Raw genomic sequence first — 26,204 nt, 5'->3', positions numbered from 1 at the left:
GTCGGGTTTTTTTTGTTGCAACATGTGAATTGTGTGCGGTTTGTTTCCATGATAGTCATCGGCAGACTATTAACGTTTTTCCAATGCACAGACATAACAGGCCTTTAACACACCTATCGATTGTTATAAAAAAAAATTCTCCAGCAGAATTTACACAGTTGACGCTGCCCTATAGTGCTGCTCACCGCTGCTGATACATCAATAGCAAAGTGTGTTTCCATTTTATGGATCAGTTTGGGTGGTGCATCTCTTTTCCTTCTTCTTCTGTTACTCGTGTAGATTTGCCTCTCGACTCAAACCATGTAGAGGCAAGACAGTGCACTCCTCAAGATGTCAACGTTACAATTGTGTTGAACAGGATTTCTCGCTGTTCTCATCGACTCACGCTTACATCACAGTTAGTCATACCTCACAAACCGATGGGGTGTCATACAAAGGCTAGTGCAACAAGCCCTGCACAGGCCTAAAAGGACCAGGCAGTCACACTGTTCCTTTTTGTAGCTCTGCCTCAGTGATGTCTACCCCATTAAAGAACAGAACGACATATCTACCCTGCTTATACATAGTGTATCTGTCATGCCGAGCATTAGATTGTTGTTAAAGGTGGAGTCAGCGATTGTGGAGAGCGCTACCTCCTCTTAATCCGCTACCTGTCAGTTTTTTTATAGCATACACACAGTACAGACAGGTAATGGATCGTGAGGAGATATTCACTGACTTTGACCACAAGTTTTCTCCAGAATCACTGAAGCCCTACTATCGTCCTACTCACACTAATTTTGACGTCAGTTTGAGTATGTTGTAGTTGTGTATGCAAGTTTGTGTAGGCGAGAAATGCCCTGATGAGTACTTACTTCCTGGAATATTTTGTGTGTATGGATTGATAGGTTACTTTTCCTACTCAACCGCCCCACAATACATTGCGTCTTTTCAAACGACACAGAAGTTATTTTTTTATTCTTTATTGCTTATGTATACTTCAGTGTGAACGGTCCGACGAACCTCGATGCACAATCGATCGTTAAGTAGACAGTAGGGGAGAGTGGGGTGAGTTGTGCAAGGGGGGAAGTAGTGCCACCCCTTGTTTCTAGAAACCATAGAAGAAATTGGTCAAGTGACTACATATTTTTGAAGAACCATCCATTTGCAAAGAAGGGAGACACATGGAATGAGATGTAAGCACATTTAAGCTCAAAACACTCTAAATTATTGTGATTGAACAATTATAGACAATTTTGAAAACAGTGTACACATGTTTTAGTGCTTTAATATGCTACACTGTGAGTCTATACAGTTAGCACAATGTTAGCCCTAAATTCATGCATCATGCTTTTTCCAAAACGCTGGTGTTGGGGTGATTTGTGCCAAAGGGCCTGGGGTGAGTTATGCCAGTGGCATGGCTGTATAAGGTGATCACCAAAAAGAAAGTGATAGTGTCTACAGTAGCTCAGAAAAGACTGACATAACTGATGACAGTTCAGATGGCCAGAATGATGATGATGATGATGGTGACAAGGATCTGTCTGCTGGTGACTTTGTCATTGTGAGCTTTGCAGGTAAAACCACCTAGACCTGCTAGGCCTTGTTTAAGAAAATTGACCTTCAATCTTTGTAAAACATTTACTTTGTATACACCTTAAATAAGTAATTTTCTAATCGATTTGGCTTGCTTTTATAAAGAATTACAGTTTACGAGATATATTGTGCCTCTCCAAGGCACAACTTACCCCGTACCGGAAAGCTATACGAAAGCTATATAGTTTATTTCAGATCCAAAGTTATTGTTGCCAGGGATGCACCAAAACCTGAAATATACACATCTTAGTTAGAGACATTACTGTCACGGCCTCACTTTAAAGTCACTTTGAGTAAAAAGTGGCACAACTCACCCCACTCTCCCCTATGTAGTACATACATGTTGAGTATGTAGGAGGGAGGACGTTAGTAGGCCATTTTGAACACAGCCAACATGTTTCACACGAGCAATATTGCCTTCTGATTGTCACACCTGTAGGCCTATGATATTTTTTTCCACCCTATCCGTCGTTTTTTAAGATGCATCCAAGCTCCCTACCATGAAAGCATATGAAGAAGCCGCCTGTTCCTTGCCTGCTTTTGAGGGCACTTCTCCCACTGGCAATAAATCATAATCCATTTCCCAGAATGCTGCCCTGCTGCTGTGGATCGTTAAGTGCTGTCTGCCCATGTGTGCCCTCTGGTGCCTGCATCCTCAGCGAAGACTTTGTATTCGCAAGCATTGCTTACTTTTATGCAAAACAGATCTCTCTTCATAGGATCTGAGTGTGTGTGTGTGTGTGTGTGTGTGAGAGTGTGTGTGTGTGTGAATGAGAAAATGGAGACAGTACAAAAAATCAGGGAGAAAGTGGGACAGGAAGATAGTGCTGGAAGGGTGTGGAATCTGTGTTTTTTTTTTTGCATCTTGTCAAGTTTTGACAGAGCTGGTTGATGATAATATCAGCAATATCAGTGTTTGCCCACTATCAGCGCCAGCAGCGTCAATAGATGGTTGAGTGTGGGGAGGATCTTTCAGTCAAGACAGATTGTTTTTGTCAAGAGTCCACCAGTAAGCTCTCACTTGCGTCACAGATGCATCCAGGAAAACGATCGGGCGACTCCAAAAGCAAACACCAAACTATGATTTTTTTCTAGCAGTGAATGCTGTTTTCCCTTTGTGTCACCATGATTTATGGATTTGGCTGGCAGCATTTGTTCTTGGCTCTACTACTGGGTATGTGTTCATTTTTTACATACAGCATGGACTGGTGGAAGACAGCAGTTTAATGTGTGGGAGTTATGCGTGTGCGTGTAAGAGGGAGGGAGGATGAGTGAGCAAACTCCATCTGCATTGGATGAGTTATGAATGCTGAGATGTGATTTGCTGAGGCTGTCAAAAAGACCAAAAAAAAGTGCTCCGTTAACTTGTAGGAGGCCCTGTGAGCATCATTTATCCTCTGACATGCCGACCCAGTCTTTCACGCGAACACTCACAAAAAAAACACAGAGCAAGATGAACGTGCGGGAGTGAGTAAACCCTGACGTTGTTGAGGGGCCTCAGAGGTCAAAATCCCACGCACACTCAACAAGACCCTTCTGCCTGCAGGGTATTACTCTTGGGTTGTGGGTAAAAGCATGTTAAAACACTCAAGAAGTATGTTAGCATTTCATGGTGGTTGTGAGAAAAACTGGATCAATATTTCATTTTAATAATAATCTCCCGCATAGGGGCTGAAAGGGAAGAAACACTGAAAGATGCACTGAATGTATTTTATTGCAATAAACTGACAATAGCAAAGTGTCTTTTTAATGGTCACAATGGCAACTATTCGATAGAATAACAAAAAAAAAAAAGAAAACAAAAACAAAACCATGGTCATATAAAAATACATCACTGAAATTAAAGCATCACTGGCTGAACTGAAAACATCACCACAAACTATTTTACACCTAAATCTGGAGCCAGCAGCACACAGCCAAAACATGCAGCCCTCAAAAAACTCAGCTACAACACTGTCAGAACGTCTGGTGGAATCTTGGGAGGCAGCTATGGATGGTAATTATAATTTTACTACAAAAACACATCGGTCAGATTTTTCGGCTGCACAGCTCAGAGGATGAGCGGCAGCGCTGCGACATTGCACACCGCGGCCACTCCCTGCACTTCCTGGCTAAAGTCTAGAAAGATGAAGTGAATTTTGCATGAGTGAAGTCTAGGATGTTGTCATTTACAAACTGGCACCATCTACACAACCTGTGTCTCTGGGAATGTTCAAGCTCTAGAAAAGGCAAACTTTAATAATAAAAAAAGCTTGTGTAGTTATTTTTCTGCTTCTGAAATACTGAAATCAGATCCCTATTAGAATGAACCGCCAATGCAAATGCAAGTCGATAAGATATGCAACCATTAGTGTCAAATCACATGAGATCTCTCTGGCAGCTCCATCAATTATTCCTGATGACACTGGGGCCTGAAAGTGCACAAGACGGGCTTGCCTGTTTTGATATATATACACACCTTTGACTTGCACTAGCATCAGATCAAATTGCAACAGGGGAGCGTAATACTTTTTATAATGGAAAAAAAGAGGTAACCCACACCCTGGCCATTACAATTTCATGAGCAATATTTCAACCAACACAATTTTTTTGAGGCAAAAACCCCTGTGTGGGATCACAAAGACCACTCACCAATTAAGCTTTTATATGTACAATCCTCAGTATTGTACATATTTAATCCTCAGTATTGTACATATTTCACCATTCACTCCTTATATAGACCCTGCATGGGCTATTCCCCAGTGATGCAATGTTATTTTTGTCTATATAATAGATAATGTTTTGGCTTGTGTGAATTTTTTATATACATTGTGTTTTTTTGTGAAGGTCGAAATGTTGCCTCATCCACTTGCTTTGACCATGATCCTGCTATCTTCAGTGTGTGCACTACTTATCTCATTCCATTGTTTGCTGCTTTTCTCTACACCGACAGAGGCATGCTATCCCAATTCTCTGCTAAATATGATTTATCCACATCAATATCACTTAAAAAAAAACACTTGTAAACACATGGTTAATGATGAGAAGCTCATCGACGGGCCTTTCCCTCTGTAGACAATGATCAATCTGGCTGTAGCTAAATCTGCTTCACAATGCATCACATTTAGAATTCCTTTGACTAAACAGCACCAGCCTTTACTCTCCCTGGAATAGAATGGTCTACTTAAAATGAACTGGTTACCTTAAGGAAACAGTGAAGGAGGTTGAAATCCCAGAAGTGGGGGGCTTGTGTCACTATCCCGCTATGCAATTTTGGCTTTTTATCTTTTCGTCATGAATCCTTTTAATGAAGTGCCGCATAAAAGCAAAGCATTAAAAATACTAACATGAGCAATAATATCATACACAATCTCCACAACACCCATTCTTGAAATCAATTACTTTGAGGGTTTAAAATGTCAGTTTTTTTTTTGGGGGGGGGGATTGGCAGTCAAATATTGTAAATGAAGAGGGGTTCTTGGCTCAGGAAGTCAGGGATTTGGGCACTGCTTTGTCACACAAAACACAATGCTCAAAATAGTTCTAAGTTTACAAAACATCAAAATTCCTCCTGCAGTATTGTCATGCAATATACACGATTGAGACAACAATGTCAAGTTTTCAGAGAGTTTCTCATGTTCAGTCTGGCAGTGAAAGGGTTAGGCCCAAGTTCAGGAAGTGGAGTTTGCACCTCTCCTGGCTTTTTGCATACCAGGGAAGGGTGACACAGATGTTTCAACCCTTCTGCCTTGCAACAGGGGAGGTGAGGATGACGCCTGCAGCTAGAATCCATGATTAGAAGACGTTTTCACAGTTCACTTTCAGCCATCTTTTATCAAACATCCTACCCTAAATAAATGCGACTGGAGCTAAAAGCATTAAGTGAATTACTTTGTGTGACTCGTCTGTTAAACTACTGTACACGTAAAGCCACAGTTACTTCCATTATAGGTATAGATATACAGTGTTTTGACACTGACCAAACTTGACGATCTGGTATGAAATGCTACAGACTGCAATGCGCTGGACAAAAATCGAGCATTTCTACATCTACCACGTTGCCAACACACAGGCTATTGACATAATCTGCTTGGTGCAGTTGCCTGGCAACACAAGCAGCACACAGTAATTTTCAAAGCAAAAAAAAAAGAGAGAAAATCTTACAAAGCTATGCAAAGTAGTATAAAACAATAAATAGAAAAAATCTTTAAAATAAACACAAGTCAAACATTTGCTCACGCCCATCAATTGGTTTTCTTATAATGTGCAGATAACATTATAGTTAGTTTTAGTGTTTCACTACCCTTCTACACATTGGTAAACTTTTTTTTTACTACTTTTGAGCTTCTGACTTATAAAGACAGGACGGAGTGGTCATAGCGGGCGACTTAAAGAAATGTGCAACAATGTAATTTCAGTTCATAACGTCCACTGTTTAGGCTAATTAAAGCAACGACAATTCAACAAATGTTTTAACGTGACTGTAAAAATTGCCCTTTTGCCCACAAGGCCCATAAACCCACAGCAGAAGGTACGCAGACATATTTACAATCTGCCTAAAAAACCAATAGGCTTCAAAACTTCAAAACCTTAGTTGCAGTAGATAGTGAGAAACATAAAGAGGTCTTGGCACTGAAAGAAAAATAAAAAAAAATAAACTTGTTTCAAAGTAACTTGAGCAGAAGAGCACTGTTCATTTATTCTCAATCATCTTCAACGTTCCTCCCTCTCTTTATCTCGCAGTCTCTTTTTTCCAACGGATAGGAGAGAAGAGCGGAGCGGTCTCTTCGCTAAGGCCAGAGTGTCTGGCAGTGTTTAAGTGGCACACCATGGACCTGTTTCTGTCTGCCAAGGCAAATTCACTGTGGAGGCAGGTGGGCCAACACACATACACACATCCTCACTCAGGACACAGACTTGTGTGTCCTTTTGCCGTTGTCTCTATGCAGGCTGGCAAACCAAGTCTTCAGCTATGGAGTCAGTGGGCGCATAGAATCACCATGGCAACCAACATAGTGGGCCAGGCTGTGGCTGCTCTTGGATCAGTGTGGAGACTTCCTTTATTTTTATTTATTTTTTGGCATCCATTTAGTGCCGGAGTCGATTATAGAGTTCCTTCTCTTAAATGTTCTTCCCGGTTTTGGCCAATGATCTCATGTGTGCAGATTTAATTTCTGTTTTGAAAAGTAGACAAATATCCAGAGCCATTAAAAAAAATCTAAATTCAGCTATGAGAAGAAGTTGCACAGAAAACAAAAAAAAAACAAGAGGAGGTTCACAATACTCTGTGGCCCCTCGTTTTTGCACAATGAACGGTGCTACTCACACACACACAAACACACACACACACAGGCACCCAAACATACACTGTTGATAACATAAAAACAGGCAGCCAGCACCACGGTAGGAATTTTTGAAACTGATCAACTAATTCAACACAGCAGTGAACGACAGTAAGGTCCGAAGGTAGGGTGGAGTCCAGCTGATCTGCTCCCTGGCATTGTGTATGGTTGGATTCCACGATTGTTGCGTGAGGCCCTAAGTGTCCCCTTGATTTAGTCGACAGAGCCGGGGTGCAGGCTGAGCGCGGGCGGGTCCAGGCAGGTGGGAGAGTAACTGAGGTGCGGTTCTTTAATCCACAGGAGGGGGGCGCCGTTCTTGCCCTCTTGGCTCTTGCTGTTGCTGCGGCTCTTGTAGCGCACCAGCAGCAAGGCAATGAGCAGGATGCCGAAGATGGGGAAGGGGTAGAAGAAGACAAAGTAGAAGAGGGAGTCGTTGGAGCAGACCACCGACTGGATGGTGGACACTGTTGGATGGGAGAACAGACCAGAACAGACAGTGTTTTATAGATGCATAAAAAAACTAAACAAAACTCTAAATGATTTGAACTATGAAATACATTTAAAAATGTTCAGACCATAGCTATGTGATATAGCACACATTACTATTAGAATGAAGGAATTCAAAAGTTGAGTTCTGATGTTCTTCTGCATTCAAACCGTTAAAAGCAAGTTCAGACACACCTACTTGCATTTGTGTATATGTGTTGCTCTTTTAAATTAAGAAGGTGTGTTGCTTAAGCCTTTTTCACCTTAAACATAACATCACCACCAACAAAGAAATGTATAATAATTATGATATCAGACAGTATCGGTATCTAAAACCCAGATATCGGAATTGGATCGGACTGAAAAATAGTGGATTCGGTGCATCTCTAACTATTGGCGTTCTAAGTTGTTTCTAAATTGCATTCTGTTTGTTTGATTATTTTAGCAAGTAGAATGCGCTTCTTCTTACAGTTCTAAAATTATATTCATCTTCTTGTTGACATCTCTCTGGCTCTGCTTTTAACTTGGGCTTTTTAATATCTTCAAAATAAATGCTGCAAAAGTGCAGAGGCTAGTTCCTCCAAGGCAGGGGATGACATACAGAGAGAGCAGATGAGAGCTCCTTAATTGGCTTATACTATTCTCTGTAGGACACATTAAATAATTTGGCAATATGAAAATGAAAAAAAAAAACTGTGAAATGAAACATCCAAAGAAGTGAAGGATAAATACATCTCCTAATATCTGGGAAAAACCTCTCTTTAATTGGTTTGAAATATTAGAAGCCATTGATGCAAAAAGAATTCCCGCTGTTAATTTTTTCCCTCCCATTCAGATAAGCTCCAAAAGGATTTGAGATCTTTCTCGAGGGACTGTTACCTTGTTGCAGCACATTGACAATGGTGAACCCGGAGTTGTTTGTGGCCAGGCGGTACCAGGCATTGCGCGGGTTAAGCAGCCACTCCTCTACGTGGCAGTAGTATCGGCCTGCGTCTGTTGGCCGGGCTCCTTGAATGGTCAGGCTGTACTGGTCCGATGTCTTTCTCTCAAACTGCACACGAGTGTTCTGCTCCTCTCTGGGGCTGCAGTTTCCATTGCCGAAGACCGCGTCGTGGCCGATGGAGAACACGCACTCGCGCTCCCCCTCTTCCTCGGCCGGCTGATCTTCCTCATCCTCGTCTTCATCCTCGTCTTCGTCGCGATCCACATACCAGGACACGGAGAAGCGGGAGTCTTTGGACGACTGAGAAGGAATGCTGCAGCCCAACTCGATGGCGCCGGACTCCGCTACCGTCACGTTTGACTTTGTTTCCTCCACCTGCAGTCGAACTTCTGTAGAGGTCCAAGAAAAATGATGAAAGAGAAAAAAAAGGTGAGGGAAGAATAAGTGGAAATGTATTGAAGTGTACAGGATTTTTTTTTTTGGGGGGGGGGGGGCGCCTAGCAATACAACACAAGTCAGTGTTAAACTTACTTCATTGTACATTGGCAGTTGCTTTTCGAGAATGTATTTGAACTAGAGCTGAGCTGATCAGTCGATTCATGGATTAGTAAAAGTAGCGGTATCTACAGTATTCTGATCATTTATTAATGGTTTCAATACATTTGTAAGCTGATATTTCCTGGTTGTAGCTTCTCTAATATAAAGATTTCCTGATTTTCTTTGTCTTGTAGAAATCAAAATATCTCTCTTTTAGACTGTTGAGATGAAACACCCAATTCAAATATGTCAACAGGGCCTAACTGAGTGCGAGTAAAACTAAAAATCAGCAGATTATTACATAATGGAAAAACACAGTAGTCGCAGCCCTGAAAACAGGGACACTAAACTTTCAAAATGTGTCAACAAAACATAGAAAATAAGAAAAAAAGAATCCCACAGTGCTGCCCACAGCTATTACCAGTCTTTCAGCTTCCCAGCAAGGTTAGATCCTACCCCAAGGCTAGTGTGTCGGTCCCTGTCTGTGTGGGTATGCTACAACCCTTCAGCGCTGGTAAAATGACCCAGTTCCACTGCAGAAAAAAATTGTCAGTTAAGACCTGGCTTGCTTGGGCCCCTGTCACTAACAGTTTGGGGAGGTCTTCTTGTTAAAGCAAAACGAGAAGCAGAAAAGGACAGCAGGAGAGCAGAAAAATGAGGTGAGTGCTGGCAGTCAACTCCCCTCGTTTTTTCCTCCCGAATTCTGGATGACTTCTTAAGTGAATGCATTTTTTAGCACCCTAATGAATATACAGGATGTTTGCACAGCATATTCTATTCATCTTATGTACACGTTTATGCATCTGAAAAACCTATACAGTTATGAATAATATACTCTCCCATTTAAAGTGTTTAATAATAACCCAGGCCCCTGGTGAGGTTCCACAAACAAGCACCACTTGAATAACTTTGTGAATCAACTAAAGCATGAAAGGCATAAATTACATTTGTACAAGCACTAGAGCTCGCTTAATAGTTTGAGCAGTGTCAGCTTCTCTATCTACACAAAACACAAGCGTTTTTTTTCCCGTTGCCCCACTGGCTTATGACCAGACATTTTTATCCTTGCGTTCCAGTTGGACAGATGCCATACAAGGGATTTCACTCTGCATTATAAACAGGACACCTGGCAGAAGAGAACTGCTCTCAGAGACGTCTGAAAGGAAGTCACCTTCAGCTGGCGTGTGCAATAGATGCAAAAAAAAAAAAAAAAAAGGAAATTTTCAATCTGGGACCTCGATTTTAATCTAGGAGGAGGACAATGGGGCAATTCAGTCAAGGAGAGGACAATGATTTGAGATGGAGTGTGCTTAAGGTAATTATCATGAGATGGGATGTCGGGGGTTTTGGGAGGCTGTCGGTACGTGATAGTTTTTGAGTTCTGGACGAGCCAGACTCGGCAGGCATGTGACAGCTGGCATGACTGAAAGCCATTCTTTCTGCCACCTGAGCTCTGGCCCCGGGGGCAAGTGTAAGGTCGAGATCATGAGAGCGAGACGGCTTTGGGCAAGAGCATGTGCGAGAGAGGGGAGGCATGGTGAGGGGTGAAAAGCAATTTAGGAGGGAGGGACTGGGTACAATGTTTAAACTGGTTCTAAAGCAGGAGAACAGCATGTGTGTGTGTGTGGGGGAGGAGGGGGAAAGGTGGCAGCTGTTTGCTTCTTCCCCTGCAGAGGGATTAAATACGCATGTATGTTCAAAAGACAACTGCAACTGTTTACAACTTTAGCTTTTTTTCTCACCTGGCTGTCTGACTAGAACCCGCGTGAACCCAGAGGACTCCCGGGAGAGTTGGTACCAGGCTCCATCTGGGTCACTCAGCCACTCCTCCACCATGCAGTAGTATGTGCCGGAGTCGCTGCTCTCGGCCCTGTTCAGAGTCAGCACGTAGAGGCGCGGTGACAGCCTCTCTGCCTGCACTCGCCTACGCAGCCTCTCCTCGTCCGCGTAGGCGCCGTACTCGAAGGCCCCCGAACGGTCGATTTTCAACAGTAGCTCTTCTGCGGCTTCTGAGCCGTCGTCGGCGCGCCTCACTACGTACCAAAGCACGGCATGCTGGGAGTCCTGGCTGCTCTGCGAGGCGATGGAGCAGTTGATCCGGACGCGACTGTCCTCCAGGTACGTGTGGGACTGGTTGGTCTTGTGCACGCGCAGCTTGCTCTCTGCAAAGAAGTGGGGGAAAACAAGTTGGTTATGTAATGGGAAGGAGAAAGACGTGCAGGACAATGTGTGTGAGTGCTGGTGACAGGTACACAACACAATATCTGTTTTGTGACAGACGACCTCTGGCTGGGTTTATTTCTGGTGGCAGCAAGGGCAGCGAACGACAGTGGTGCGTGGGCCATGGTACAGCAGGTGACAAAGACAAAGAAATAAACACTGGGGGAAAACGAGAGGATGGGGAAATGTCACAGAAGAATCAAAGCTGAAAGGGGATGAGAGGTCTGTTGGTATCAAGGGAGAAATGTTTTTCTTTTATTTAAAATTGTATTGAATTGGTTCACAGGCAAGGTACATGGCATACACTTTCAGGATATAGTGACATGTCTTGATTATAACGGAGGCAGACTCAAGTCCTTAGGTCTAGTGGAAATAAACAGGTAAAGCAACAGATACAGAAGGATAGAATGTGTGAAATGAAGAACTCATGTATCAAATGAAGAACTCAACAAAAAAAATGGGAGACATTTTAAGATAGGTGCGGAAGAGACCAGGTTAAATGCTGTGTTAGTATGTTTGTGTGTGTGTGTGTGTGTGTGTGTGTGTGGGGGGGGGAGGAGGGTGGTAGTAAAGGAGGGCTGTGGATATAAAAGGTAACACACAAAACAAAAGCAGGGCAAGGGGTTCTGACAGTCTGCCAAAAAGGAAAAAGAAATAATGAGAAAGGAAGATGGAATTCATTAATAAAGTCAAGCAAGGACAGGCAGACAGACAGCAGAAAGGAGAGTGAGAGGATAATAGAGAGGTGTGACCGGGATGTCAGAAAAGGAGCCGAAGCTGCCCCGAGTGCTGTGACAAGACTGGTTACACTGACATCGCTTGTTGGATAGGATTAGCTGCAGGTACATCAGGTGTGACTGCTACCAGGGCCACACTGTCAATTGCTTGGAGGGGTGGGGGCTTCATGTTTTCATGCTATTTATCCTGCCATAAAACCGGCATTTAAATTCAGCACTGCAACTTCAGGAGACCGCAAAATACAACTGATACCATCATAAGATAGTTAACGTTTCTCCCAAACAATCATAAAAGCAGTTTTTGCAGAGTCATTTACCTGCACTCAAGCTAATACCACACAGCTTGACTAAAATGTCCTCGTGTGTGTATTTCCAAAGTGCGCTTTCTAGCCTATTTGAGTGGAACTGGCAGACCATCTCTATCAGCAACCACAACAATAACATTTCGGTAGCTCTTTCTAGTGTTGGCACACCGACAGAGAGCAGAGTTTTTAATTTTTTTCTGGCTGAGCCCAATTTGGGTTAAAAAAAAATTCCCTTCATTGATCTCAGCAGCAGGCTTGCAACAACCGAATGTCACTTTGTCACAGCTTCCCACCAAAATGAAATAGGGACACCTATTTTTGGGATGAGCAAGGACTGATGCCGCATAACAACAACAGACACACACTTCTATGTAAATCTGCACAAAAAGCCTGTAAAATATTGTTAACGCATGCATAAGTTTCTAAAACTTAATTTAGAAATGTATCACAAGTAGGCTACATATTATTGATAGTCTTCACTTAAATGGTTTAATCAGACTGTTTCTGATCAATTTGTTTGTTGGCTTAACATTGTGTTCAATCGATATCCAGTCTTGACCAGAAAACATTACATTTGTAGTGAACAGATTTAGTCAGTAAACTGCCATCTATTTAAAGACACGAGTCTGACTCAATATACAACTCCTTTCATATTCTTCTCCATCTCCAATTCCATGTTTCCAACAGCCTGCCTAGGGTCACAGCCATCATTAGTCACAGATTGTTTTGCGCGTGCACAAATGATCGCCATCTGTTATACTGCACAGTGCACACTTGACCAATACATACAGTGTAAATGTACCACGTAGAAACTTGCATTCGAAAGATGCATGGCAGCAAGGCATGGGCACCGGACCACCACCCTGTTGTGCAAAACAGCATTTCGATCTAGCATCTCAAACTAGCCATCATCATTGCCTCAGTGCTCACTAGGGACTTGGTAGAAAGCCTGAAAAATGACAATCTCCCCATTCGGAATTACTGCCGAGCCCTGCGGAATCCTTGCAATCATTCTTTTTGCAGGAGAATTACCTTCCGAAGCTCCTGAAGTGGAACCACGCAGGATTGGATTGGCACAGGACAGAGCAATTCTCCGCCATTCCATTTGGATGTTTGAATCCACCACCGCCATGGAGGAAAAGTGACGGCTGAGTGCACGTTTGCTGTACATCAGTGTTTACAGAAATGTCCTTCCAAAGCTCAAATAGGCTAATTATTCAAGCCCTATTAAGTAGCATCATGAGCTCTTACACGCCATTATAACTAAGTACATGCTCAAGCAAAGACACAGGGACTAATAAAATATATGAGCAATAAGCAGAAAGGCGGAAGGGAAATAAAAGATGGCGAAATGGTCTTTTAATGCCAAAAAACAAACTTAAAAAGAATCCACTTCATCCAGAATCCTCTGGCTGCAAAATATTTCTAAGAGAAAAACTGTGCCTACACAAACCGGCCTGTCACATCCACTGATGTGTGTCCAATCCCACTGAGAGAAAAGTTTGTTTTACTCAAGCTACAGTACAATACAGCCTAAAGTCGATGCAACAAAAAAAGTACATAATGCATGTACAGTGTTTTCCTATATCTGGTTTTGATGAGCGCGGGTTCACTACTCTGTGGAAAAGGACCCAGCACAGGACATTTGCCAGTTCAATCACATATCGTTAACAATGCCGCTCCTCATGTACGTGCATTCCAATCAGTAAGAATAGTAGTGCTGTTTTCGTGCATCAGCAAGGCTGTCAATGTCTTTTTTTTTAAGTGCCTTCACATGCTTTTTGCTACTGTGTTTACTTAATGAGTCCCAATGGTGCATCCATAAAGTAAGACAGATTGGTCAATCGGAAACACTGCTCTGCATTAGTTAATGTGCCAGTCAAACCTGACTTCAACGAGAAGGAAAGTGTGCACGCCCATTTTATATTCCTTTGACCCTTTCTTTTTTCCTCGATGCCTTCTTCAGTTAATCGTGAGCATAAATGTTGACAGGCCCTCAGACACTTTACCTGCCTCCCCGGTTTCCAGGGCAACCCTTTCTCCATGAACAACCCGGTATGGTGAAAATGACTTTATAGACCTCTTTCTTATCATCCGGTAAGAAAGAGCAGACTCAATAAAACAAGTCCAGATCATTTTGTTTACCACCAGGCACCATTGAATAGAATGCTTTTAAAAGTCTGACCCATAATCCAAAAATAAAAATAAAGTGTTTTTATTTTGCGGCATGGAGACATAATGATACCAGCTGTATACAGACAGAGTGCCTCCTAGCTTGCAAGTTCTTCAGCTCCAACATTATAGGTACTTGTGTTTTGGCGCTAAATGGCTCATTGAACTCATTTCAACCCTTTCCCATGTGTGCCCAAACGTTAATAGCTACAGAAACGGCAGACTTGAGACAAAGCTGGTTTTATTCGTTTTTTCCTCCATCGGTGGAGGTAAGCACACAGAGGCTTCAAAAAACAGCAGCCCAGCTTTGATAAAGGAAGAACGAGACCAAAGTGTGCATCCCAAACCCCAGATGCTGCATTACACAACTGTTGTTTAGGAAGCAAGAGCAGATGAAAACAAGTTTGAGTCCAGAGGGAGGAGAAGAGTACAGCTAGGATGCTACTGCAGCACACAATAGACACAGCCCTCTCTCACAGCCCCCCCCACCCCCACACACACACGTAACAAAAAGAAAATTCTAAGGAGAACTTCAAAGGGGCAAGGAAATTGCTCGGCCAAGTGTTAAAAAGGCGGGGAATACAGCCCTAGATTGTAAATCAAAGAGTGTTATCCATTATCCTTTATTCCTTGGCCACAGAGGAAATTCAATTCATTTTCTATCTCTGTTTTATGCCGCTGCCTGCTCCAGGTGAAGTCTTAATACAAGACTGGCTCTTAACTGTCGGGGTCGAAATAAAATGTCCACTAACTTCACCCCTCTCGTTCTGCTTTGTTGTGACCCATCATCAAGTCTTTCTTTTCTCCTGGTGTTACCGTGATCTAGGTCTCTCCGAATCACAGTGCGCCTAGTCTAATCACCTGAGATACTATATGAATATTTAGCAGCCCTCACCTGTGGGCTCATGAATATTAATGAGGCCCAAATGAGATGTGAACACTAGTGGGGCTTCTTCCTAACATGTTGGCTTTTATATAGTCTAATGTGTGCTTAGTTCCACTGAGCCACAGTTGTAATTCTTAAAGGAGGCCAGAGTGGGCAAGAGACAAGAAGAATGGGACGTGAAGGGAAGAGAGGGTTGGATAAAGGTAGAAAGGTGGGAGGTGGAATTTTTTTAATAAAGAGAAGATGGTAGAAAAGTTAAGGAATATATCACTAGACTGAACAGTTAGTCACAAGTGCCTACTGCTACCAGATAGTGGAGGAGTGAGAGCAAGTGTGAAGAGGAAGCGATGGGGAGAGAGCTTGGAAAAGATGAGAGAGATGTAAAAGACAAAGTGAGGACATGCTCCTCAGGGGATTGGAGAAAAAGCAGCAGGCAGTCTATCAAGCTCCACTCCAGACAATTTATAGTCTTAATGTATGGTTGCTCCGCCCCTTAGCTTTAGCATTAGCTTTAGGGCTGCCCCATGCTAATCCACGCCAAGGGCCCCAAGCATGTTGGAACTGAGGGCCTTAGACACGCCCTGATCCCCCCAAGGCAGAACAACTCACTTTGGCTTGCTGCTCTTTGCCAAGCTCTTGAGACAACTACAGTGTGAACGCAAACACACCAAAACATGCTGCACATGCGTATGGACCTCTGTCACAGAGGTGTGGGGGGGGGGGGGGGGGGGGGGTGGGTGGGGGTGGGGGGGGGTTGAGGGACAGTTTTCCCTAGATGGACTGCCGAGCTCCTCTACTAAACTGGAAGCCTCATTTCTATGCTAATGGCTGTGATGTATCTATGATCCCATTGTGTCAGAGAGGGATATTACCACTCCTCATTCCTCCCCTTTCCAACTCCCCTCTACAATATCATTAAGACCGGGCTAATTATGGGATTTGTGCACGTAACGGCAGCTGCGAACACACACAGACAGATCCACGCACAAACATGTGTGCACACACACACACACACGAATGCACCCAACCTCCACCCATATCATTTCTATTCTCCACCATCCTCACCCCCCTGACACACCCACTGCACTTTCCCTCTTCCTGCCTGCCTATCTGAGAGAGTGATTGCTGGACGCGGGGCTGGCCCGACGGGAAAACGGATGCACGAGAGGCGGGGCGGGACAGGGGGGTCAGGGCAGGGGAACTCTGGGAGATTTATGTGCCAAAGAAGCTGGCACAGAGGGAAGAGCATAAAGAGATATCAGATTTAGCTGTGTACCTGTGTGTGTGTGTGTGTGTGTGTGTGTGTGTGTGTGTGTGGGGGGGGGGGGGGGGCAGTGGGGTCTGCCAATGAGCATAAAACACATTATGCTCATTAAACCGCAGAGAACGGTGGTCATTCAGTGAGTGCAGGCCAGTGGCTGGTGTGTGTATGTGTGTGTCTGCTCATTTTCAGGAGGCAGCACTGCTGAGCCGACTCTGCTCCTACTATTAGCCACTGATTTACATGGGGAGCAGCACCACTGTAGCTAGCTTTGAGTTACGACTTCAATTACAGCAGCGGCAGGACACACACAAGTGGGCGCACGCACACACACACACACACACACACACACACACACACACACACACACACACACACACACACACGCACACACGTACAAGAAAGATGCAACACAGAGGATCTCATTGTGTCGGCAGATTGGGCTCAATAAGGAAATGAGGGCTAGATTGGATTGGATTTGACAGAAAAGTGTGCCTTTGTAGGGGGATTGCTCTTGTGAGGGAGGAGTCACAGAGAGGGAGCATGACCTTGAACGTCTAAAACAGGCGTGATTAATCAAAAATCTTTTATGAAATTATTTTCTCTTTCAGTGCACCCCTCAAAGGCTCTTCGTTTATCACCCATAATGACCTTGTGTTAATGTGAGTGTGCAGCAGACATGTTGTGTTTGCACAGTACAGTACACACTGTATGCAGTGGAGGCAGGTTGTTTATCACACACACACAGCCCAGTACACAAAGTGCTGCCTCAGGTGAGCTTGTGGGCAAACCCAAACTATATCCGCCGCATCCGAAAAACAGGGCACGGGAAAGATTTACAAGCCTGACACTGACAATAACAACGCGATAAAGCCGCTATTGTGTGCAAACAAGCACAGCCGCCATGACCCTATTATTTATGAAATACTGACAGTGGCAAAGAAGCTATTTGAAGAAAAAATTAAACGTAATGGAGAGAATTATAAGGAGGAGGTTAGAAGCAGGGAATTATAAAATATTGAAAGATCACAGGAGTGAGAGAGAAGCTGGGGGCGTGCGAGGAGGGAAACATGCCACTAAGTGTGAGCGAAGGGGAAAGATGACATTAAAAGAGACTTATGGGGAGAGCCAGAGCAAAATGTGGAAGGACAGAGATGGAGCGCAAGTGAGAAAAGGAGGACAAGAGGGTGAGAGTCCCAGGCCTTAATGAAGATAGACGGCTCATATCCATGCCCTGATAAGCAGGAATCTCCAATCACCGCGCTGGGGCCACTGCTATCAATAATGGCTGGGTGGCAAGCACTTCACTGGCATGAAAGGAGAGCACATGCGGCATCTGTCAGCCCATATTAAATGGGAAGATACCCTCAAGAACTTTCAAAGAAAGAGAGAGAAAAGCTTACGAAGCGGGACAAGATAAAGTGGGAGGCATATATCCTCTAAAATCAAAGCGCAAGCAAAAGACAGCAAAACAAGAGAGAAGATACGAATAAGCAAAAAATGGCATCCATTCCTGCCTCCCTGTGATTGTGTGAGTGAAAGGTAGCTAGGAAAGCGTAGGTGTGTGAGGAGAGATGAAGAGAAAATATAAGTGTGGATACCCCCACCCCCCAACTCCCCCTCCATCCTTACCATCATCATTTCAGCTCATCCAATAATCAGATGGTCTTAATATCCCACTCCTCATGCCAGACACACGCGCACAAATGTGCACATGCACACACTGAAATTATGAGAAAGATGTATTGAACTCCCAAAACCATCATTAATCTAAACTCCGGTTCCATTAGGGAAGATTCTGCATAATTAGTTTTGCATGTTTTCGCTCTCTGTGTGTGTGTCGGTGAAATAAAGTGTGTGTTTTTGTGTGTGTGCGTTTAGTTTGTGTTATGAGTAGATGATATTAGATTGTGTCGTAGAGACTGAGGCTTCCCCGGTGATCTGCCACGCTGAACACGTGTTTGCCATTATTGCATTTTAGAACGAGGCGGAGAAAACTCAATCAGCTGAAATGTAATATTACCGACGCCATATGTGGATCTGTATGCCGTGTCTTTAGTTTTTTGAGGGCATATATTGATATTGTTCTACCATAGGATAATTAGACCTTTGCTCTGGGAGGTAACCCCCTCTCCAGTTTGTATCCAAGTACTGCATGTGTGAATACATGAGCATGATGGGTATTTGTGCTCCTGTGTGTGCAGTATAAGGTCTCTGTGTGGAGCCTGTGGTGGATAATTCTAGTCAAACTGCTGCGAGGCTGCCCTCACGGAGAACATTAAAATATTTTGTGTGCGTGTGTGCTGATATGGCAATGAACCCCCTTACGATATGACCCATGGGACACAGAGGCAGTGTGTGTGCTGCTAATGCAATCTGGAACAGGAAACAGGCCTGGGCTGGGCTACAGGCACCGGTTTTAGCCGAAAATGTCACGTTGACCGGCTGACTGCTTCCGTGTGGGTTTGCTTTTATCTGCAGCCAACATCTCATTCGTGCCGATCCAAAGATGCATGGATGTTTGATCAAGGGCGTTATTTTTCTAATGCTCGTTTTCGCTCTCTGCTTTTGAGGTTGTACAATCATTTAATGAGGAGTGCCGGGTTCGCATTTGCAAAGCCTTCTTATGTCGGATGCACACTCTGTCTTTCTCCTCTGAATACAGGATGGTGGTGTAACGTGATGGACCATCAGAATGTGAGAAACCGTTTGGAAGAGCAAGGCCACTCTATATCTGCATTGTTAGCATACTGTATGAACATCCTCAGAGGTACATCGCAAGAAACAGCGTTCCAGGGGCAGTCATGCAAGATGCACACACAGGCATGTATGTATTGTGTACACATAATGCTGGTGGTGAGGCAGCTCATACATATTGAGCAGGCACCTCTGGAAGTTTGATTTAAAAGTCTCTCAATTATGAATCTGGTCAGATGCTGCGTATACGCTCACACCTCATTACGCACACTCTGCCCCTTTTCTCCAACTTCTTCTGGGAGAGGAGCTGAAAATGCCAGCCGCTCATTTAGCCAGGAGTGGTTAACATTTTGGAAAACAGAGAGGGAAAAGCAGATGGGAAGGAGAGGCGTAAGGCAGAGATTGACAAATCAATCGTGAGTTTAAATGGAGGTATGGCTGCACAACCGAAAAAAATTATTAAAAAACACAAGGAGGTTGGAGGAAACGAATGAAGCTTGACCAGGACGGAGGTGGTGATAATAATGGAACTACCCTCTCGCCCTCCCCTGTGAGATAGCGCCCATGCACACAGAATGATCGCACCGATGTGGTGACCTGATTGGCTTTCAGACAGCAACTGATCACATCGTCATGGGCTACCAATGACGTTACTGAGGTAATCGATCACTTTGCGTTGGCGAGATACTGCTAGGGAAGGGAGTGGAAGGAGCAGCTAGAAATTATTCTGGGTGTATAAAAATGTCTGTGTGTGTGTGTGTGTGTGTGTGTGTGTGTGTGTGTGAGAGAGACTGACTTTTCTGATTAAGGATAAGCAATGTTAACCGCACACATGGAGAAGGTAAATGAGCATTCGGGAATGATAAGTTGATTTGCAAATAACTCTTGAAGGGCCCGGGGATGCTGTGTGTTCTGCGTGAATGGTTAAGGTCAGAGCACAGTCAGCCAAGCAAGTGAGGCGCTGTCTGAATCGTGGCACTCCTGTCTGTGTGTGAGAGAGAGTCTGTTTACATCAGTTTGCATCTAAATCAATAGCAGCCAAGCATATACTATCTCTGCTGTGACATGCAACCACATACCGCTGGCTAACTTTAAAAAAAAGTGTTATTGATCGACACAGCCTCCTCTGGACTCAATACATCATCTTACTTGTGTAACCGTGGGAGGGAAACACAATCTCGCATGTGTCTATGTAGCCATGACTCATGATCCCAAATAATAGACAAACATGTGGCATTTTTTCGAGGTTTAAAACCAAGCTCTCATCCCACCCAGCCACACTTTGCTCATAACTCCTCCCGCCCAAATCAAACCAATCCGGACCCCACTTGTACTTTCGGTACCACTATGCTTTGCTAAGGTTGCTTTGAAAGCCAGACTACAAAAACACTGAGTTTTATATCAGCAATTGTATTTGCCTCTGGCACATTCACCTGCATAAATAAAGTATCATGCTGTTGAGGCACACCGGACTTGGCCAAATTGGGACAGTGTGTGTTTGTGTGCATTTGTTGTTCGTGTTCAGCCACTAATTGGGCTGTGTCTGACTGGGTTTCAGAATGTGTGTGTGTGTGTGTGTGAGTAGGTGTGTGTGTGTGTGTATGTGTGTGTGTGGCACAGAGGGCCAATAAGGGCTGTGTAGACAGTTTAATACCTCCGCTGAGGAAAAAGGTTCAAGGACAGATCGCTCGCTCTCTTTATCACCATCTCTCACTCTCTCTGTCTCCAATCTCTGCTTCCCTCTCTTTTAGCATTTTCTCTCAGTTCTCTCTTCCTGTGGGATATTTAGCAATCCATTCACTGCGCTCCATTAGGAGACTCCACGTTGCCCTGCGCGTGCGCACACACACACACACACACACACACACACACACACACACACACACACACACACACACACACACACACACACACACACACACACACACACACACACACACACACACACACACACACACACACACACACACACACACACACACACACACACACACACACACACACACACACACACACACACACACACACACACACACACACACACACACACACACACACACCAATTAGTGGCTAAAACCAGAGAATAAGAGCAATTAGAGGGGAGAAATCCACTAAGCTCTGACAAATTCACTAAATGTGTACGTTTGGGAGACTGTGTGCCTGGATCTGTGCCTGTTTGTGTGCTTGTCTGTGTCCTTTCCAATTAAGTGTGTGTGTGTGTGTGTGTGTGTGTGTGTGTGTGTATGTGTGTCGGCCCTGGCAGGCGGCCCATGCAGCTTGTTACCTGGCTGTAGGACACTGATGCCGAGCAGGTTGGAGGTGCGGTTGGCCACTCTGCTCCAGCTGTTGTTGTAGTTCCTCCTCCACAGGACGGCGGTGCACTGGTACTTGCCCGCCTCGCGCCGCCCGGCCCGGGTCACCGACAGGCGGAAGTTGGTGTTGGAGTGGGAGCGGTCGACGGTGGTGCGCGTGCCCAGGCCCAGCAGCTGCTCCCCCCACTGCAGCGTGCCCTCGCGGGTGAAAGTCACCAGGTCTTTGAACACACCCTCGGAGTCGTACTCGGCGCCGGCCGGCATGAAGCGCCAAGTGACAGAGGTGGGCACGCGAGGGTTGTGACGCGGCTTGACCAGGCACAGCAGGTCAAAGGAGTCCCCGTAGGTCACAGAGGGCGTCCGCGATGAGGCCGACACCGAAAAGGAGGACTCTAGAAGGGCGGAAGAAAAAGAAAGAAAAAAAAGGAGAGAGGATGTTAGGAAGGAAGGGACGGCTTGTCAAATGGCCTTTTTTATTTGACTAATGATGAACTACTTCAGACATAGAGTGCTGCTGATTGCCTGTAAGAGCACAACACAGCCCGGGTGTGTGCCAGTCTGTTCTCTAAAACGCTGGAAGCTCAACAAATCATTTCGGTGGAAGTAACTTTCCTTTTAAGGCATGGCTAATAAAGAGGAACAAAGCTCCCTGCTACAAAGCCCCCTGCTGGAACAGTATTCACTGAGAGTGCAATCACTTCTTGGTAAAGCAGTTCGTTCTTCCATCTCCATAGGCATTTCCCTCCATCCCTTTATAGCCTAAGTGCCTACCGACAGCCATTTAGTGTATGGCTTATGCATGTGCATGTATGTACTTCCCTGTGTGTAAGTATGAGTTTGTGTGCTTGACTGTGGAGGAGCTGCTTAAAATGAATGGGTGATGCAACAAAGAAAACCCCAGGGGAGCGATTTCCTCTAAGCGCTGGTGTTCGATCTACGCCCAACTCCTTGCCAAGTCTAAACTGTCCTCATTAAGCTAAAACCGTTCACCTAACTCCATATATTACTGCCAAGCTACATCTACACCGGAAAAGTAAAGGAAGTCAAGAGAGAGTTAGACTAGACAGAGAGAAAAAAATCCTTGCCTCCATTGCTCTGTAATAACCTGGCCCTGCTGTGTCTATTTTTAGGTCATTTCAATAAATATGAGTAATTGAACTAGAATACGAGTATGACACACAGATATAAAGAAAAAAAAGAAAAGGGGAGGTGTGTAGGAGAGATTTTGATGAGGTATGATTGTGGCTGGATCAGATAATTCATTTCCCCTGAGACTTTGCAGATTTCTCCATTATGTTTCTTGTCGCCCTGTCTGTGTGTGTCTCTCTCTCTCTCTCTCTCTCTCTCTCTCTCTCTCTCTCTCTCTTCCTCTGACAGCCATCACCCCCGGTGTCCTTCAGGGTGTGTAATCAATGGCTGGCTGGCCAGACTTGGCTAGTGCTGGGACCATATTCCTCTAATAGGCAATAACTCTCCCCTCTCATTCTATCAATCATTTCCCTGCAACTCCCCCTCTTCCATCCATCCATCCATCCGCCCCACTGTATGCCTGACAGTAAAAAGGATTTCACGCAAATCCATTTTCCCCATACAGCTATGTCTCTTTTGTTTGTGTGAAAAAACATGAATGTGTTGTTTTGTTCAGTGTACAAAGTGTGTGCGGTTGAGCGAGAGACTGTGTTTGTGTGTTTCTACCCTGGCTTGGTGTGTGTGTGTGTGTGTGTGTGTATCTAGACTTCTCACTTAATCACCCTTGCCACCCAAGACAGCCCGGGGGCCCCTAAAGCCAATCAACTGGAAGAAGTCTCTCTACCGGGCACCTCTGTCTTCGCTGTGGCAACAAAGAAAAAAAACAAAAAAAACAAGGCTCCCAGAGGACATCCCTCTCTCATCCCCTCCCAGTCTTGTCAGTAAGCACAGGGAGTCCATAAAATAGTATGGTGCAGTGACCATACACAATACCTTGAGTTTCTGCATGTAGACCGATTGTCTTTTAGAGGACAGGTCAGTGTGAAACCCAATCTGAGCTCAGAAGAGAAAACTGGAAACCGTTTTCCTTTTTTTATTTATCAGGTTGCAAGGACAAATGCAGCAAGGCAAGATTAGTAGAAGAAAGTTGAAACGCTGGTGGAATAATAATCTATCTTCATGGCAGGTCTACTTCCAATAAAAAGTGCGGTTGGAAGCTAAAGTGAGAAAAACGAGGACCGAAACATGCCTGAGACAAAGTGAAACGCACTCAGTGACTGTCACAACGTCAGTGCACATGTAGCAAATCTTTTGATCAACAGCCATGGAGGGGAAGCAGGAGGACATATTGAGGAGTTTGAGTGAAGAGAGACAAGAGGCTTCAGACTTTTACCCCCTGATTTGCATAATGTGTCCTTTGTTCCTCAAACTAATGTTTCTGTTGTTGCAAGAACTTAACAAATGGCCACTTAAAACTGACATCTCTTCTCTGCAGCAACCACTGTGTCCTGCTGCAGGGAGCTAATCCTTTGGCTGTGTGTGTGTGTGTCTACAGTATGTGAGTGTGTGTGTGTGTGTGTGTGTGTGTGTGTGTGTGTGTGTGTGTGTGTGTGTGTGTGTGTGTGTGTGTGTGTGTGTGTGTGTGTCTATAGTATGTGAATGTGTGTGTGTGTCTACAGTATGTGTGTGTGTGTGTGTGTGTGTATTGAGCATAGAGCTCCTGGCCTGCCAGCTCCTCACTGCTCCGCTCCAGTGGCTTCCTCAGCCTGTACCAGCGATGTTCAGCTTAACTTTGCACTGACAGAGGAGAACCACAGACTGTGAAACACATTGCCAGTGCATTTCCATTCTAATAATTCTGGCTAATCCATATGGGCGCGTGTGCATCGTTGATGGGTGTCTCGGAAGCACTGCTCTTGAGGTGTGGCATGTGGTGTGCGAGAGCGTGTGTGTGTGTCATAATAGATCTTCCCCTTGAGCGGTGCATGAATAAACCATGCAGCATTCTACTATTTGGACTGCATTTTATGCCAGCAGCACCGCAGTCTTTAGCCTCTCTTTGATTTGGGGTTCAATGTGTGCAGACACCTTTTTATTAGGGTTAACATGTGCTGCATTTTAAATGCACAAACATATTAATGGTTAGAGTAGGATATTTCAACCTGCAAAAAAGCTCAAAACTAAACTTAATCTTAAAGGTTTAGCCTCAACATATATGGAGTGATAAGCACTTATTTTGTGGTGTTTTTATCAACATGTTTAATTGATTCATCATGTTACAGATTGCAATAGATCTTTTTCTTTTTTCCATGGAGCCTTTGTAGTTTGTTTTGGATCATTGAAAGAAAAATATTTTTTTCTGCGCCATCATTTGCTCTGTACAGTTAACTTTTAGCTGAGGTGAGGGCATGCAACCATGCCAGGATATCCAATGTCTTGTTAATCCTTCATATTCACCATATTTTCTCAAAATCAAAATAATGCATCTGTTGGTTGGATCCAAATATGCAATGTATTGTGGTTAGTCTAGGCTGCGGTATTCTTACCAACGGTCTTGACGGTGACAGTCTTGGTGGCTGACTTCTCTCCTATCTTCTCCCAGTTGAGCTCGGGTTCAGTGCCGGTCTGGAGCCACTCGGTGGCTGTGCAGCTGTACTGGCCCTCGTCCCCGGGTAAGGCGTTGTACAGGGACAGAGAGAATGTGTCGGCCCCCACCTTCTCCACGCGTATCTCCCCGTAGCTGGAGCGCTCTCTGTAGGCGGGCCCCTGCCATACGGTGCCATCGCGATCCACCGAGGCCACCTCCTGGGTGGGTCCGGGCGCCTGCTTGTCCGTCCACTGCCACACAACAGACAGGGGGCCGGTGGTGGTGTGCACCAAGCAGCTCAGCTGGATCACGTCGCCCTCTAGCACCTCAGAGGAGTTACTGAACAATGACACCGTAATGTTGCTCTCTGATAGACAGGGAAGAGAAAAAGACAAAGAGAGACAAACATGCGGGTGGTGAGCATAGGAAGACATACAACATATACAATGGAGTCAAATAAAGTTCCTCAAAAGTCATTTTTTTACGCTGAATACCAGAGACAACAAGAATCACACACATTGTGTGTTAAAACATTCACAGAGTACAGTTGGCCTGGGGCAATAAGAAAAAATCGCTGAGCCAGTTCCTGGGTGTATAACAGAGTCATGTGCAAGCACTGTGTCTCTCTCTCTGTGTCTCTCTCTCTCTCTCTGTGTGTGTGTGTGTGTGTGTGTGTGTGTGTGTGTGTGTCTCTCTCTGTCTGTGTGTGTGTGTGTGTGTGTGTGTGTGTGTGTGTGTGTGTGTGTGTGTGTATAGGTGAGTGTGTATATAAGCACACATCTGAGAGGACGATATTGCGGCTTTGTAATTGGCCTCGGGCACCTCAGAGTGACAAGTCCAGAGAATAGGGCCCTGGTGAGTTTGATTGGGTGTGTGTCTGTGTTCCAGTTGATATTCTCTTCCTGAACCCTGTGTGGCTTTGCTGACCAAATCTTCACAGGCACACAGGGAAGAAGAGGGCTCGGATCACAACGCTCAGCTGCTCTTCAGTGGAAGAAAAAGAGGAGGAGGATAAAAGTCTTTGCTTCACCTCGACTGTCATCCCTTCCACTCTCTATCAAACATCATGGAGTTCTGCTTGACCCAAAAGCTCTCTCTCTCTCTCTGCCCTGCGGGGGCCAGTGCTGCTGTCTCTAAGGGGTGTGGTTTTTTTCTTTCACCCAATTTTCTTTTCCCCCTCCTCCCCTCGGGCCAAG

General features: G+C 44.7%; 1 protein-coding gene across 1 annotated transcript in view; it reads right to left on the bottom strand.

The window, feature by feature from the left end:
- Positions 1-3,333: 3,333 nt before the first annotated feature.
- The window catches only part of igsf3 (immunoglobulin superfamily, member 3), a 66,669-nt gene continuing 43,798 nt past the window's right edge, over positions 3,334-26,204 (bottom strand). Inside the window, exons 5-9 of the mRNA XM_080038164.1 lie at positions 24,968-25,375; positions 21,425-21,844; positions 10,605-11,024; positions 8,262-8,714; positions 3,334-7,360 (exon numbers count right to left, since the gene is read on the bottom strand). Coding sequence (XP_079894290.1) covers positions 7,110-7,360; positions 8,262-8,714; positions 10,605-11,024; positions 21,425-21,844; positions 24,968-25,375 — 1,952 coding nt within the window. The 3' untranslated portion in view covers positions 3,334-7,109. The remainder of the gene's footprint in view (positions 7,361-8,261; positions 8,715-10,604; positions 11,025-21,424; positions 21,845-24,967; positions 25,376-26,204) is intronic.

This window comes from Ammodytes marinus (genome assembly GCF_949987685.1).
Source record: "Ammodytes marinus genome assembly, chromosome: 12".
NCBI classification, from domain to species: Eukaryota; Metazoa; Chordata; class Actinopteri; order Uranoscopiformes; family Ammodytidae; genus Ammodytes; species Ammodytes marinus.
This window is presented reverse-complemented; position numbering and strand designations above follow the sequence as displayed.